Genomic DNA, 12,661 nt, shown 5'->3' with positions numbered 1-12,661 from the left:
TCTGCAGCTGTGCTAGGTTTTCTGTGCTACAAAAAAAGAAAAAAACATCTTGAGCTGTTGGGAAAGCTTGTATTTTCTGGTAAATAAAATCATAGATGAACTGCTTAACTTAATACCTTGTAACTGTAACATTATATACTGCTCCAAATAATTATTGAGGTTTTTTTTGTTAAATACAGAAAATTGAGCATTAAGATAAATAAAATCCCACAGAACTTAACCTTTCTCATTATAGATTTTCTAAAGAAATCAATTCTGGCTTGTTAGAAATAATATCACCTCCTGAAAGTTATTATCCTGACTTGACAAATTTAAAGGAGACATTTGGAGACTCTAAAGAAAGAATAAGGTGAGCCATGGTTTCAGAATCTTCCATCCTTGTAAGTGTAATATCTGATAAATGTAGTTCTTATTTATTGAAGCTTAAAACATTTAGGGTTGAATTTGGTAAAATATTCTAGATAGATTCAGTTGTCTGAACTTAAGTTCAGGACAACTTGTGTAAAATATTCTGGAGAAGTTTTCTTAGTCTGAATAAAAGCTTAGTTAGTATAAGCTTTTGTTTTATTATGTTTTTCCTGAACTGGTTTTTGGAACTACTTCTCTTATTCAGTATTAGTATTTCTGTAGGCTACCAGGAATTCACTGAAAGGACTTAGCATTATAAATTTGATATGGGGGTTTTTGCATGTGTATATTCAATAAATATTTATTAATCTCTACCTCTGTGTAAAATATAGTTCTAGGTACCAGAGCAGTGGTCTCCAAAAATAGAATTTTGGAAGCACTAGTTTCAAAATGTTTGAAAAATACTGGGTTAAAGTTTGTTTTTTCCTCTTTTGTTTTTTAAGAGTGTATGTACTTAGTTGAAAGGCAGAGCTACAGGAGATGTACAATTTGGGACATGCTCAATCAGACGTGACCCAAATGGTAGAGTTAGAAACGTGCCAGGGGATTCCAATTCAATTCCATCAAGGTGGCATGTACCAATGCCATCTCACTAGTCTAAGTGATCAGTTTCAGGTCACAGTTGATCATAATGATAGGACTAAGAGTCAAAAGGATCACATAAACAAGACTAGTGTCTGCTAATACTAACTGATAGAATAAAAAAGGGAGAGAACGATCTAACATGGGAAGCAGGATACACAGCAGACTCATAGAATGGCAGATGTCCTAAACAGCACTCTGGCCTCAGAATCAGCCCTTAAAGCATTCGGATCCAGCTGAAAAGCCCGTGAGAGTACTTCAGGCATAGAAAGCCAAGACACTCTGGCAAAAAACAAAGAAACAAACAAAAAACACCTAAATGAAAGATCTCTGCGAGGGAGGAGAGAACTTCCACTTTGACTATGACCTTGTCTGAATAAGATCGGAGTCGGCGAACTCAAAAGGCTTCCATAGCCTTGGCAACTCATGACAAGAGCCTAGGGTAATTACTGATGCCATAAACAAGAGTGTCAATTGTTAAATCAACAACAGGAGTCACTGTGCACTTACTCCTCATGTAGGATCTCTGTACTTAATGTGTTGTTCAATGTGAATTAATGCTATAACTAGTACTCAAACAACACTTTACACTTTGTGTTTCTGTGAGGGTGCAAACTGTTAAAATCTTTACTTAATATATGCTAAATTGATCTTCTGTATATAAAGATAATTGAAAATGAATCTTGATGTGAATGGAATGGGAAAGGGAGCGGGAGAGGGGAGGGTTGCGGGTGGGAGGGAAGTTATGGGGTGGAGGGGGAGGAAGCCACTGGAATCCAAAAGCTGTATTTTGGAAATTTATATTTATTAAATAAAAGTTAAAAAGAAAGAAGGGGAGATCCAGAAAGAGATATTCAATCCATAGGTTAACTCCTTATAAATGACTATAAGCCCCAGCTGCAGCCAGGAGCCTGGAACCCAATTCTGGTCTCCCACACGGGTGGCAGGGGCCCAAGTGATCAGTTGCGTTATCTTAAGCACTAGCAGGGAGATGCATCAGAACTGGAGCAGCTAGGACTCGAACCAGTGCTCTGATATGGAATATCAATGTCGCTGACGGCGGCTTAACCCACTGCACCATGGTGTCAGCCCCTGAAGTTTTGTTTTCAACATAGGGCTTCACTGCTGGATATTTCAGTGCTTGTAGTATACTAATATTTCTCTAGAAGGGGAACACATGGGCAGTGTTCCTCAAACTTACTTGACTTTGGACTCTTTCCTTCAGGACATTTTGAGGCTTAGTATTCTTGGAAATGTATTTTAATCAAGCTTCATCAGAAAAAAAGGTGACTATTTTTGACTCTATCCCAAGTATAAATAGAAACTCACATATATATAATATATACACACATACACACATATTGTCATGTGTATGAACTTGTGTGTGTATGATACTCTATATAGACTGTTGAGGTTTATGCATCTAATTTTATTTCACTAAATTTGAATCTGATTCCTAACTTTTTAATTGTTCAGTTTGTTTTTTTTCCCTAACTTTTGTTTATTTCAGATGGAGAACAAAGCAAAACTTAGATTATTGTTTTCTAATGATGTATGCTCAGGAAAAGGGCATATATTACATTCAGGTAAGTGTGGCTTTTCTTTTATGATTTAGCATTTTTCACAATTCTAAGCAGTAGCAAGGGTTTATTTTCTTTTCTTTTCTCTCTCTCTCTCTCTCTTTTTTTTTTTTTTTTTTGACAGGCAGAGTGGATAGAGAGAGAGACAAAGAGAAAGGTCTTCCTTTTTGCCATTGGTTCACCCTCCAATGGCCGCTGCGGCTGGTGCATCACGCTAATCCGAAGCCAGGAGCCAGGTGCTTCTCCTGGTCTCCCATGTGGGTGCAGGGCCCAAGGACTTGGGCCATCCTCCACTGCCTTCCCGGGCCATAGCAGAGAGCTGGCCTGGAAGAGGGGCAACCAGGATAGAATCCGGCGCTCCAACCGGGACTAGAACCTGGTGTGCCGGCGCCACTAGGTGGAGGATTAGCCTGTTAAGCCATGGCGCCGGCCAAGGGTATATTTTCTAAAATAAGAAATTTTGAAAACATCAGCTCTCTCAGTTCTGTAAGATCATAATCATATATCAGAGCAGAGAGGTCTCCATGATACTTGAGAAAGTAAGGTCTGAGATTCCAGTTTGAGGGCTTGCAGACACTAGGGCCAGCCACTGAGTGGGCTGATCATGTGCTTATCTGCTCCTCCATTTTTTTCTTAGATTCCTCTGTCTTTTCTTTCCTTCTTCTCTCCACTGTTATAAAGAACTAAGATTTAATTATCTGCCAGATTATTATTATTATTTTTTGACAGGCAGAGTGGACAGTGAGAGAGACAGAGAGAAAAGTCTTCCTTTTTCTGTTGGTTCACCCTCCAATGGCTGCTGCCAGCGCACCGCGCTGATCCGAAGCCAGGAGCCAGGTGCTTCTCCTGGTCTCCCATATGGGTGCAAGGCCCAAGCACTTGGGCCATCCTCCACTGCACTCCCGGGCCACAGCAGAGAGCTGGCCTGGAAGAGGGGAAACCAGGACAGAATCTGGCACCCCGACCGGGATTAGAACCCAGTGTGCTGGCATCGCAGGCAGGGATTAGCCTATTGAGCCATGGCGCCGGCTGTAATTATCTGCCAGATTTAAAAGAAGGATTTCCTCATAATTTTTCCTAGTGATCTTGTGACAAAATATTTTTATTCTTAAATTTATATTGAAGATAATAAAGTTCACATTTAATTCTAATGGTTTAATTTTTAGCAATGTCAACATAATGCGATCAGGTAGACTAATCTGGTAATGATGTGGTCTTTTCTTTTTTTTTTTAACTTTTATTTGTTATACAAGTTTCATGTATTTCATATACAGATTTAGGAACACAGTGACATTTCCCCCTCTACCATCCCTCCTACCCATGCTCTGACCCTTCTCCTCCTCCTTCTCACACTCCCACTCTTAATTTACTTTCAGTTTACTTAATGATTGTATGGTTAACTTTATGCTGAGTAAAAGAGTTCAACAAATAGTATGAAGAAAGAAAAAAAAAAACACTATTCCTCAACAGAAGAGACAAGGGCTATAAATGATCATCAAATCTCAAAATGTCCATTCTACTCCTAGACATTACATTTTAGGTACTCTGTTAACTCAGATCAGGGAAAACATATGGTATCTGTCTTTTTGAGACTGGCTTATTTCAATAAGTATAATGGTTTCCAGTTGCGCCCATCCTGTTGCAAAAGACAAGGTTTCTTCTTCTTCTTCTTCTTCTTTTTTTTTTTTTTTTAGCAGCTGGGTAGTACTACATAGTATATTTATACCATAATTTCTTTATCCGGTCAACAGTTGATGGACATCTGGGTTGATTCTATATCTTAGCTATTGTGAATTGTGCTGCAGTGAACATGGGAGTACAGATAACTCTTTCAGATGCTAATTTCTTTTGGTTTGGGTAAATTCCCAGGAGTGGGATGGCTGGATCATATGGTAGGTCTGTATTCCGATTTCTGAGGTATCTCCATACTGTCTTCCACAGTGGCCAGACAAGTTTACATTCCTACCAGTAGTAGATTAGGGTACCTTTCCCCCCACATCCTTGCCAGCATTTGATGTTTGTTGATTTCTGTAAGAGAGCCATTCTAACTGGAATGAGGTGAATCCTCATTGTGATTTTGATTTGCATTTCTCTGATGGCAAGTGTTCCTGAGCGTTTTATCAAGTGTCTATTGGCCACTTGAATTTCCTTTCTTGAAAAATATCCGTTCAAGTCCTTTACCCATTTCTTAACTGGATTGTTTTGTTGTTGAATTTTTTGAGCTCTTTTTTAGGTTCTGGAAGATAACCCTTGATCAATTGCTTAGTTTGCAAATATTTTCTCCCATTCTGCAGGTTGCCTCTTCACTTTGCTGAGTGATTTTTTGCAGTGCAAAAGCTTCTCAGCTTGATGTAATCCCATTTGTCAATTTTTACTTTGATTGCCTGTGCTTCTGGGGTCTTTTCCAAGAAGTCTTTGCTTATGCCAGTGTCTTGCAGAGTTTCCTTAATATTTCTAGAATTTGATGGTATCAAGTCATAGATTTAGGTCTTTGATCCATTTTGAGTGGATTTTTGTGTAAGGTATAAGATATGGGTCTAGTTTCATATTTCTGAATGCAAAGATAAAGTTTCCCCAACACCATTTGTTGAAGAGACTGTCCTTTCTGCAAGGATTGACGTTAGCTCCTTTGTCAAAGATAAGTTGGTTCTAGGTGTGTAGATTTATTTATGGGGTTTCTATTTTGTTCCATTGGTCTTACATGTCTGTTTTTATACCAGTTCCAGGCTGTTTTGATTATAACAGCCCTGTAGTATGTCTTTAAGTCAGGTATTGTGATGCCTCCAGCTTTGTTATTGTTGTGTAAGATTGCTTTAGCTATTCTGGGTCACTTGTATTTCCATATGAATTTTAGCATCATTTTTTCTAGATCTACAAAGAGTGTCGTAGGTATTTTGATTGGGATCACATTGCATCTGTAAGTTGCTTTTGGTAGTGTGGACATTTTGACAGTTTTGAGTCTTCCAATCCATGAACATGGAAGATTTTTCCATTTTTTAATATCTTCTATTTTTCCATTAGTGTTTTGTAATTTTCATTGTAAAGCTCTTTGACATTCTTGGAAAATTTATTCCAAGGCAGTAAATCTTTTTGGTGCTATTGTGAATGGGACTGATTTTAAAAGTACTTTATTAGCCATGACATTGTGTATAGAAAGGCTATTGATTTTTGTGTATTGATTTTTATATCCTACTGCTTTTCCAAACTCTTTTTTTTTTTTTTTTTCTGACAGGCAGAGTGGACAGTGAGAGAGAGACAGAGAGAAAGGTCTTCCTTTTGCCGTTGGTTCACCCTCCAATGGCCGCCGCGGTAGCGCGCTGCGGCCTGCGCACCACGCTGTTCCGATGGCAGGAGCCAGGTGCTGCTCCTGGTCTCCCATGGGGTGCAGGGCCCAAGGACTTGGGCCATCCTCCACTGCACTCCCTGGCCACAGCAGATAGCTGGCCTGGAAGAGGGGCAACCGGGACAGGATCGGTGCCCCGACCGGGACTAGAACCCGGTGTGCCGGCGCCACAAGGCGGAGGATTAGCCTGTTGAGCCACGGCGCCGGCCTCCAAACTCTTTTTTGAGTTCCATTAGTCTCTTAGTGGAGTCTTTTGGATTCCCTGTATATAGAATCATGTCATCTACAAATAGGGATAGTTTGATTTTCTCCTTCCCAATGTGTATCCCCTTGATTTCTTTTTCTTGCCTAATGGCTCTGGCTAAAACTTGAAGGATTATTAAATAGCAATGGTGAGAGTGGGCATCCTTGTCTGGTTCCAGATCTTAGGGGGAATTTTTCCAGCTTTTCCCCATTCAATAAGATGCTGGCCATGGGTTTGTCCTAAATTTCCTGATTGTGTTGAGGAATAATACTTCTTCTTCTTTTTTTTTTTTTTTTTTTTGACAGAGTGGACAGTGAGAGAGAGACAGAGAGAAAGGTCTTCCTTTTGCCGTTGGTTCACCCTCCAATGGCCGCCGCGGTAGCGCGCTGCGGCCGGCGCACCGCGCTGATCCGAAGCCAGGAGCCAGGTGCTTATCCTGGTCTCCCATGGGGTGCAGGGCCCAAGGACTTGGGCCATCCTCCACTGCACTCCCTGGCCACAGCAGAGAGCTGGCCTGGAAGAGGGGCAACCCGGACAGGATCAGCGCCCCGAGCGGGACTAGAACCCGGTGTGCCGGTGCCGCAAGGCAGAGAATTAGCCTAGTGAGCCGCGGCGCCGGCCGAGGAATAATACTTCTATACCCAATTTGCTTAAGGTTTTCATCATGAAAGGATATTGTATTTTATCAAATGCTTTCTCTGCATCTATTGAGATAACCATATGGTTTTTGTTCTTCAGTTAATGTGATATATTACATTTATTGATTTACATAAGTTGAACCATATGCAAATCACCAGGATAAATCCCAGGTGAATGATCTTCTGATTTTTTTGTTAGATTTGATTAGCTAATATTTTATTGAAGATTTTTGTGTCTGTGTTCATCAGAGCATTGGTCTATAGTTTTCTTTCTCTGTTGCATCTTTTTCTGGTTTAGGAATTAATGTTATACAGGCTTCATAGAATGAATTTGGGAGGATTCCCTCCCTTTCAATTGTTTTGAATAACTTGAGGAGGATTGGAATTAGTTCTTTAAATGTCTGGTAGAATTCAGCAGGGTCTTTATTACTGATTCCGTTTCCATCATGGTTATTGGTCTGTTTAGGCTTTCTGTGTCTTCATGACTCAATTTTGGTAGATTGTATATGTCTAGGAATCTATCCATTTCTTCTAGGTTTCCCAGTTTGTTGCCATATCGTTCTTTATAGTAATTCCTGATGATTCCTTTTATCTGAAATGTCAACCCGGTATCTGAAATGTCAACCCAGAATACTATACTCTGCAAAGCTCTCTCTTATAAATGAAGGTGAAATAAAGACCTTCTATAACAAACAAATTGAAAGAATTTGTCACTACTTGTCTAGCCTTACAAAAGATGCTTAAGGATGAGCTACAAACAGAAACACAGAAAGATAGTCATCATTACATAAGAATGTGACGGCAGAAAATTCCCTAGTAAAAGTACAAAAGAAATCCACAGTAAACAATAGGAATATTTATGGAAAAATGGCAGGGCCAAGTTGTTACTTACCAGTAGTCACCTTGAATGTAAATGGCCTCAACTCTCCAGTTAAAAGATACAGACTTGCTGAATGGATTAAGAAGCAAGACCCATTTATTTGCTGCCTACCAGAAACACGAGATACACGGAGACTGAAAATAAAAGGATGGAAAAAGATATTCCATGCTAACGGAAAGCAAAAAAAGGGTAGGTGTTGCCATCCTAATATCAGAGAAAATAGACTTTAACACAAAAACTGTTAAGAGACAAGGGCACTATGTAATGATTAAGGGATCAACAGGGGGATGTGACCATAATAAATGTATATGAACCCAATTACAGGGCACCTGGCTATTTAAAAGAAATGTTAATGATCTAAAGGGAGACATAGACTCTAATATAATAGTAACAGGGAACTTCACCTCACTTTCATCAATGGACAGATCAACTAGACAGAAAATCAACAAGGAAACAACAGAGCTAATCAACACTATGGTCCAAATGGACCTAACAGATATCTATAGAACTTTTCACCCCACAGTTGCAGAAAACACATTCTTCTATCAGTGCATGGAACTTTCTGTAGGATAGATCATATGCTAGGCCATAAAGCAAATCTCAGCAAATTCAAAAAAATTGAAATCATACCATGCATCTCTGACCACAATGGAATGAAGCTGGAAATTAACAACTCAGTAATCTCTAGATCATATGGAAACACTTGAAGACTGAACAACATGCTCCTGAATGAACAGTGAGTCATAGAAGAAATAAAAAATTTCTAGAAATGAGGACAACAATATATCATATTAAAACTTATGGGGTACAGCAAAAGCAGTGTTAAGAGAGAAGTTTATAGCAATCAGTGCCTACATGAAGAAATTGGAGAGGTACCAAATAAATGAGCTATCAGTGCATCTCAGGGACCTAGAAAAACAACAACAAACCAAACCTCAAGTTAGTAGGAGGAAAGAAATAATTAAAATTACAGAAGAAATAAAAAAATTGAAACCAAGAAAATACAAAAGATGAGTGAAATGAAGAGCTTGTTTTTTGAAAAAAATAAACAAAATTGATAAAAATTCTAGGAGGCTCTGCTTTCCAAATCTCATTCTTCTTATTGATGTAAGCTTAAATTCCACAATAGGATCTTCATTTCTTTAAGCAACTAGTGTCTTTATCCCTTGTTTAAAATCAAATACTCTGGAGAAGCATAATACACTAAGCCTGACAGTCTAAAAAGTTTACTATAACCTTCCCTGGGAGAGATTTCCATGAAATTGGCGAAAAGACCTTGTTCCTGACTCAGAAAGGAAATGGTTGGGCAGCTGCTGGGGGAAGAGGATGGTTGGGGAGAGGAGGAGAGAAGGAAGCAGCATGACTTCCTTGTGAAGGTGGATACATTCAAGTTAGGCTTTGTCTCCTTTGACGTCTGACCTGTGGCTAGCTATATTCACATGGGCATTAACTCTCCCTCAGTTCACAGGAGAGGAAATGTAAATGATGGGCACTATCAGAATGTAATAATGTACCAAACATTACGTATAAAAGTTTTGCATGTAAAAACATGAAATCCTAGATTTCGGGTGTGCATTTCCTTGACGCACTTTAGGAAAAGTCCTATTTTAATTTCAAAATAGCGAGAATTTTCTTTTAACATGTTCCAAGTATTATTATAGTTGAGCCTTGCTGTTTTTATTCTGGGACCAATTTATATATAAGCACATTGTAGTTAAGACCTTCATATAGATAATTTCAAAGTGTAGTTACATTGCTTTCAAAATTTATTTTAAATTTCTCTTCAGGGGAGGAGATAGTAGAAACTTGAATATTTTTTGTGGAGTTTAGGAGGAATAAATATTTAAGAACTTCAGGAAAACATCCCTCCATAAGCAGGGTCAGTAAATAAGTTATAATAACAGCAGCAGCTGTGGACTTGAATTTATTACATGCTTACCATGTATGGACATTGTTCTTTGCCATTTATGTTTTATATTTATTAATTCATTGAATGCAACCTCTTTTTGTATTGTGGTAAAAAACATGTAACATTAAATTTGCCGTCTTAATTTCTTAAGTGTACAGTTCAGTAGTGTTAAGTATAATTACGTAGTTTACAACAGATCTCTAGAACTTTTTCATTTTCAAAACTGAAATTCTGTATATACTAAACATTAATTTATTCTCTAACCTCCCCCTGCCCTTGATGACCAACTTTCTACCTGTGTTGCTATGATTTTGCTACTTGAAGTGATTCATGTGAGTGGAATCATATAACATTTATCCTTTCTTGGCAGGCTTATTTTACCTAGCATAATCTGCTCAAGATTTGTCCTGTGATGGATTTCCTTCTTTTCTAAGGCTGTATAGTGTTCCATTATATGTATATATCTTTATTTATCTGTCTATTGATTGACACTTGGTTTGCTTCCAGCTGTTGGCTATTTTGAATAATGCTGCAGTGAACGTGAGTGTGCACATATCTTTTCAAGACCATGGTTTGAATTCTTTTGGTTATATACCTAAAAGTCAGGTTTCTGGATCATTTGAAAGTTCTCTTTAGGACCCTCCTTATTGTTTTCCATAGTGAGTATACAATTTTACATTCTTACCAACAGTGCACAAGGATTCCAATTTCTTTGCATCCTTTCTGACACTTGTTTTTGGATCTTTTAATAGTGGCGATCCTATTGAGTGTAGGGTGATATCTTATTGTGGTTTTGATTTTCATTTCTCTTACGGCTAGTTGTGTTGAGCATCATTCCAAGTGCTTGTTGGCTGTTTATGCTTCTTCTTTGGAGAAATGAATATTCAAGTCCTTTGCCCATTTTTTAAGTGAGTTATTTGTTTTTTTTTAATTTTTAAAAAATTTTTTTAAATTTTTGACAGGCAGAGTGGACAGTGAGAGAGAGACAGAGAGAGAAAGGTCTTCCTTTGCCGTTGGTTCACCCTCCAATGGCCGCCGCGGCCAGCACGCAGCGGCCGGCACACCGTGCTGATCCGAAGGCAGGAGCCAGGTGCTTCTCCTGGTCTCCCATGGGGTGCAGGGCCCAAGCACTTGGGCCATCCTCCACTGCCTTCCCAGGCCACAGCAGAGACTTGGCCTGGAAGAGGGGTAACTGGGACAGAATCCGGCGCCCTGATCGGGACTAGAACCCGGTGTGCCGGCGCCGCAGGCGGAGGATTAGCCTATTGAGCCATGGCGCCGGCACGGTTTATTTGTTTTTATTGCTGAGTTGTAGAAATTCATTTTGAAGTCTTGATAATAATCCCTTGTAAGATACATGATTTATAAATGTTTTCTTGAGTTCTGTGAGTTTCCTTTGATGAACAGAAGTTTCTGTTAGGTATAATTCTGTTTGTCTATTTTTATTTTATTTTGTCTATTGCCAAATCCAGAAGCTTTTTCTCTTTCTTTTTTTTTTTTTCCTGTGAGTTTTTTAGTTTTAACCCTAGAATTAAGTCTTGAATCCATTTTGTGTTAGTTTTTGTATATAGCATAGCATTGGGTCCAACTTCATTCTTCTGCATGTGAAATATCCAGTTTTCCAACACCATTTGTTGAAAAAACATTTCTTTCCCTACTATGTAACCTGATATCCTTATTGAAAATCATTTGGCTGAATATTCAGTGTTTTATGTCTGGTCTCTGTCCATTCAGTTGGTCTGTTTGTCTTTATGCCAGTACTAGGCTGACTTGACCACCATTGCTTTCTGCTATGTTTTGTTATTAAGTTTGAGACCTCCAGCTTTGTTTTTCTTTTTCAAGATTGTTTTGATAGTTTGGGATTACCTTGAGATTTCATGTGAATTTTAGGATTAGGATTTTTTTTTTCTGTTTCTGTGAAAAATGCCGTGGAGATGTTCATAAGGATTGAATCTAATCTTTATTACTTTGGGTAGTATTCACCTTTTAATAGTCTTTCAGTTCATGAGCACAAGATATCTTTCTGTTTATATTCCTTGGTTTCTTTCTTTCTTTTCTTTTTTTTGACAGGCAGAGTGGATAGTGAGAGAGAGAGAGAGAGAGAGAGAAAGGTCTTCCTTTTTGCCGTTGGTTTACCCTCCAATGGCTGCTGCGGCCGGCTCATCGCGCTGATCTGAAGCCAGGAGCCAGGTGCTTCTCCTGGTCTCCCATGCGGGTGCAGGGCCCAAGGACCTGGGCCATCCTCCACTGCCTTCCCGGGCCACAGCAGAGAGCTGGACTGGAAGAGGGGCAACCGGGATAGAATCCGGCGCCCTAACCGGGACTAGAACCCGGTGTGCCGGCGCCGCAAGGCGGAGGATTAGCCTGTTAAGCCACAGCGCCGGCCCTTGGTTTCTTTTAAAAATGTCTTATACTTTTGATTGTAAATAAGTCTTTCACATCCTTTGTTAGGTTTATTCATAAATATTTTTATTTTAATCTTTTTGATGTTTTTTGAGCATGAGACAGTTTTCTTAGCTTTTTTTGATTTGTCATTGTTAGTATATAGAAACACGACTGATTTTTATGTGTTGATTACGTGTCCTGAAACTTTGCTATAAATTATTTCTAGTTTTAGTAGTGTTTTGTGGATTCTTTAGGCTTTTCTGCATATGAGATGATGTAATCTGCAAGTAGTGATAATTTTACATCTTTTCTAATTTGGTTGCTTCTTATTTCTTTTTCTTTTCTAATTGCTCTAGCTAGGATTTCCAGTACTATGTTGATAAGTTGTAATAAGAACATGCATCCATGTCTTACTACTGATCTTAGAGTGAAAAACTTTCCATTATTCACCATTTTAGTGTGATATTAGCTTTGTTTTTTTGTTTGTTTGTTTGTTTGTTTTTTGACAGAGTGGATAGTGAGAGAGAGAGAGACAGAGAGAAAGGTCTTTCTTTTTGCCGTTGGTTCACCCTCCAATGGCTGCTGCAGCCAGCGCATTGTGCTGATCTGAAGCTAGGAGCCAGGTGCTTCTCCTGGTCTCCCATGCGGGTGCAGGGCCCAAGGACCTGGGCCATCCTCCACTGCCTTCCCGG

General features: G+C 39.0%; 1 protein-coding gene across 4 annotated transcripts in view; it reads left to right on the top strand.

Moving 5' to 3' along the window:
- MGAT4A (alpha-1,3-mannosyl-glycoprotein 4-beta-N-acetylglucosaminyltransferase A) overlaps positions 1–12,661 on the top strand; it is a 123,506-nt gene that overhangs the window by 76,548 nt on the left and 34,297 nt on the right. For all 4 annotated transcript variants that reach the window (XM_062208766.1, XM_062208767.1, XM_062208768.1 and 1 more), the window contains exons 7-8: positions 236–349; positions 2,501–2,576. In XM_062208766.1, the coding sequence (XP_062064750.1) occupies positions 236–349; positions 2,501–2,576 (190 nt within the window). The remainder of the gene's footprint in view (positions 1–235; positions 350–2,500; positions 2,577–12,661) is intronic.

This window comes from Lepus europaeus, chromosome 13, assembly GCF_033115175.1.
Source record: "Lepus europaeus isolate LE1 chromosome 13, mLepTim1.pri, whole genome shotgun sequence".
Lineage (NCBI taxonomy): Eukaryota > Metazoa > Chordata > Mammalia > Lagomorpha > Leporidae > Lepus > Lepus europaeus.
The sequence above is the reverse complement of the archived record's forward strand: the minus strand, read 5'-3'. Positions and strand labels throughout refer to the sequence as shown.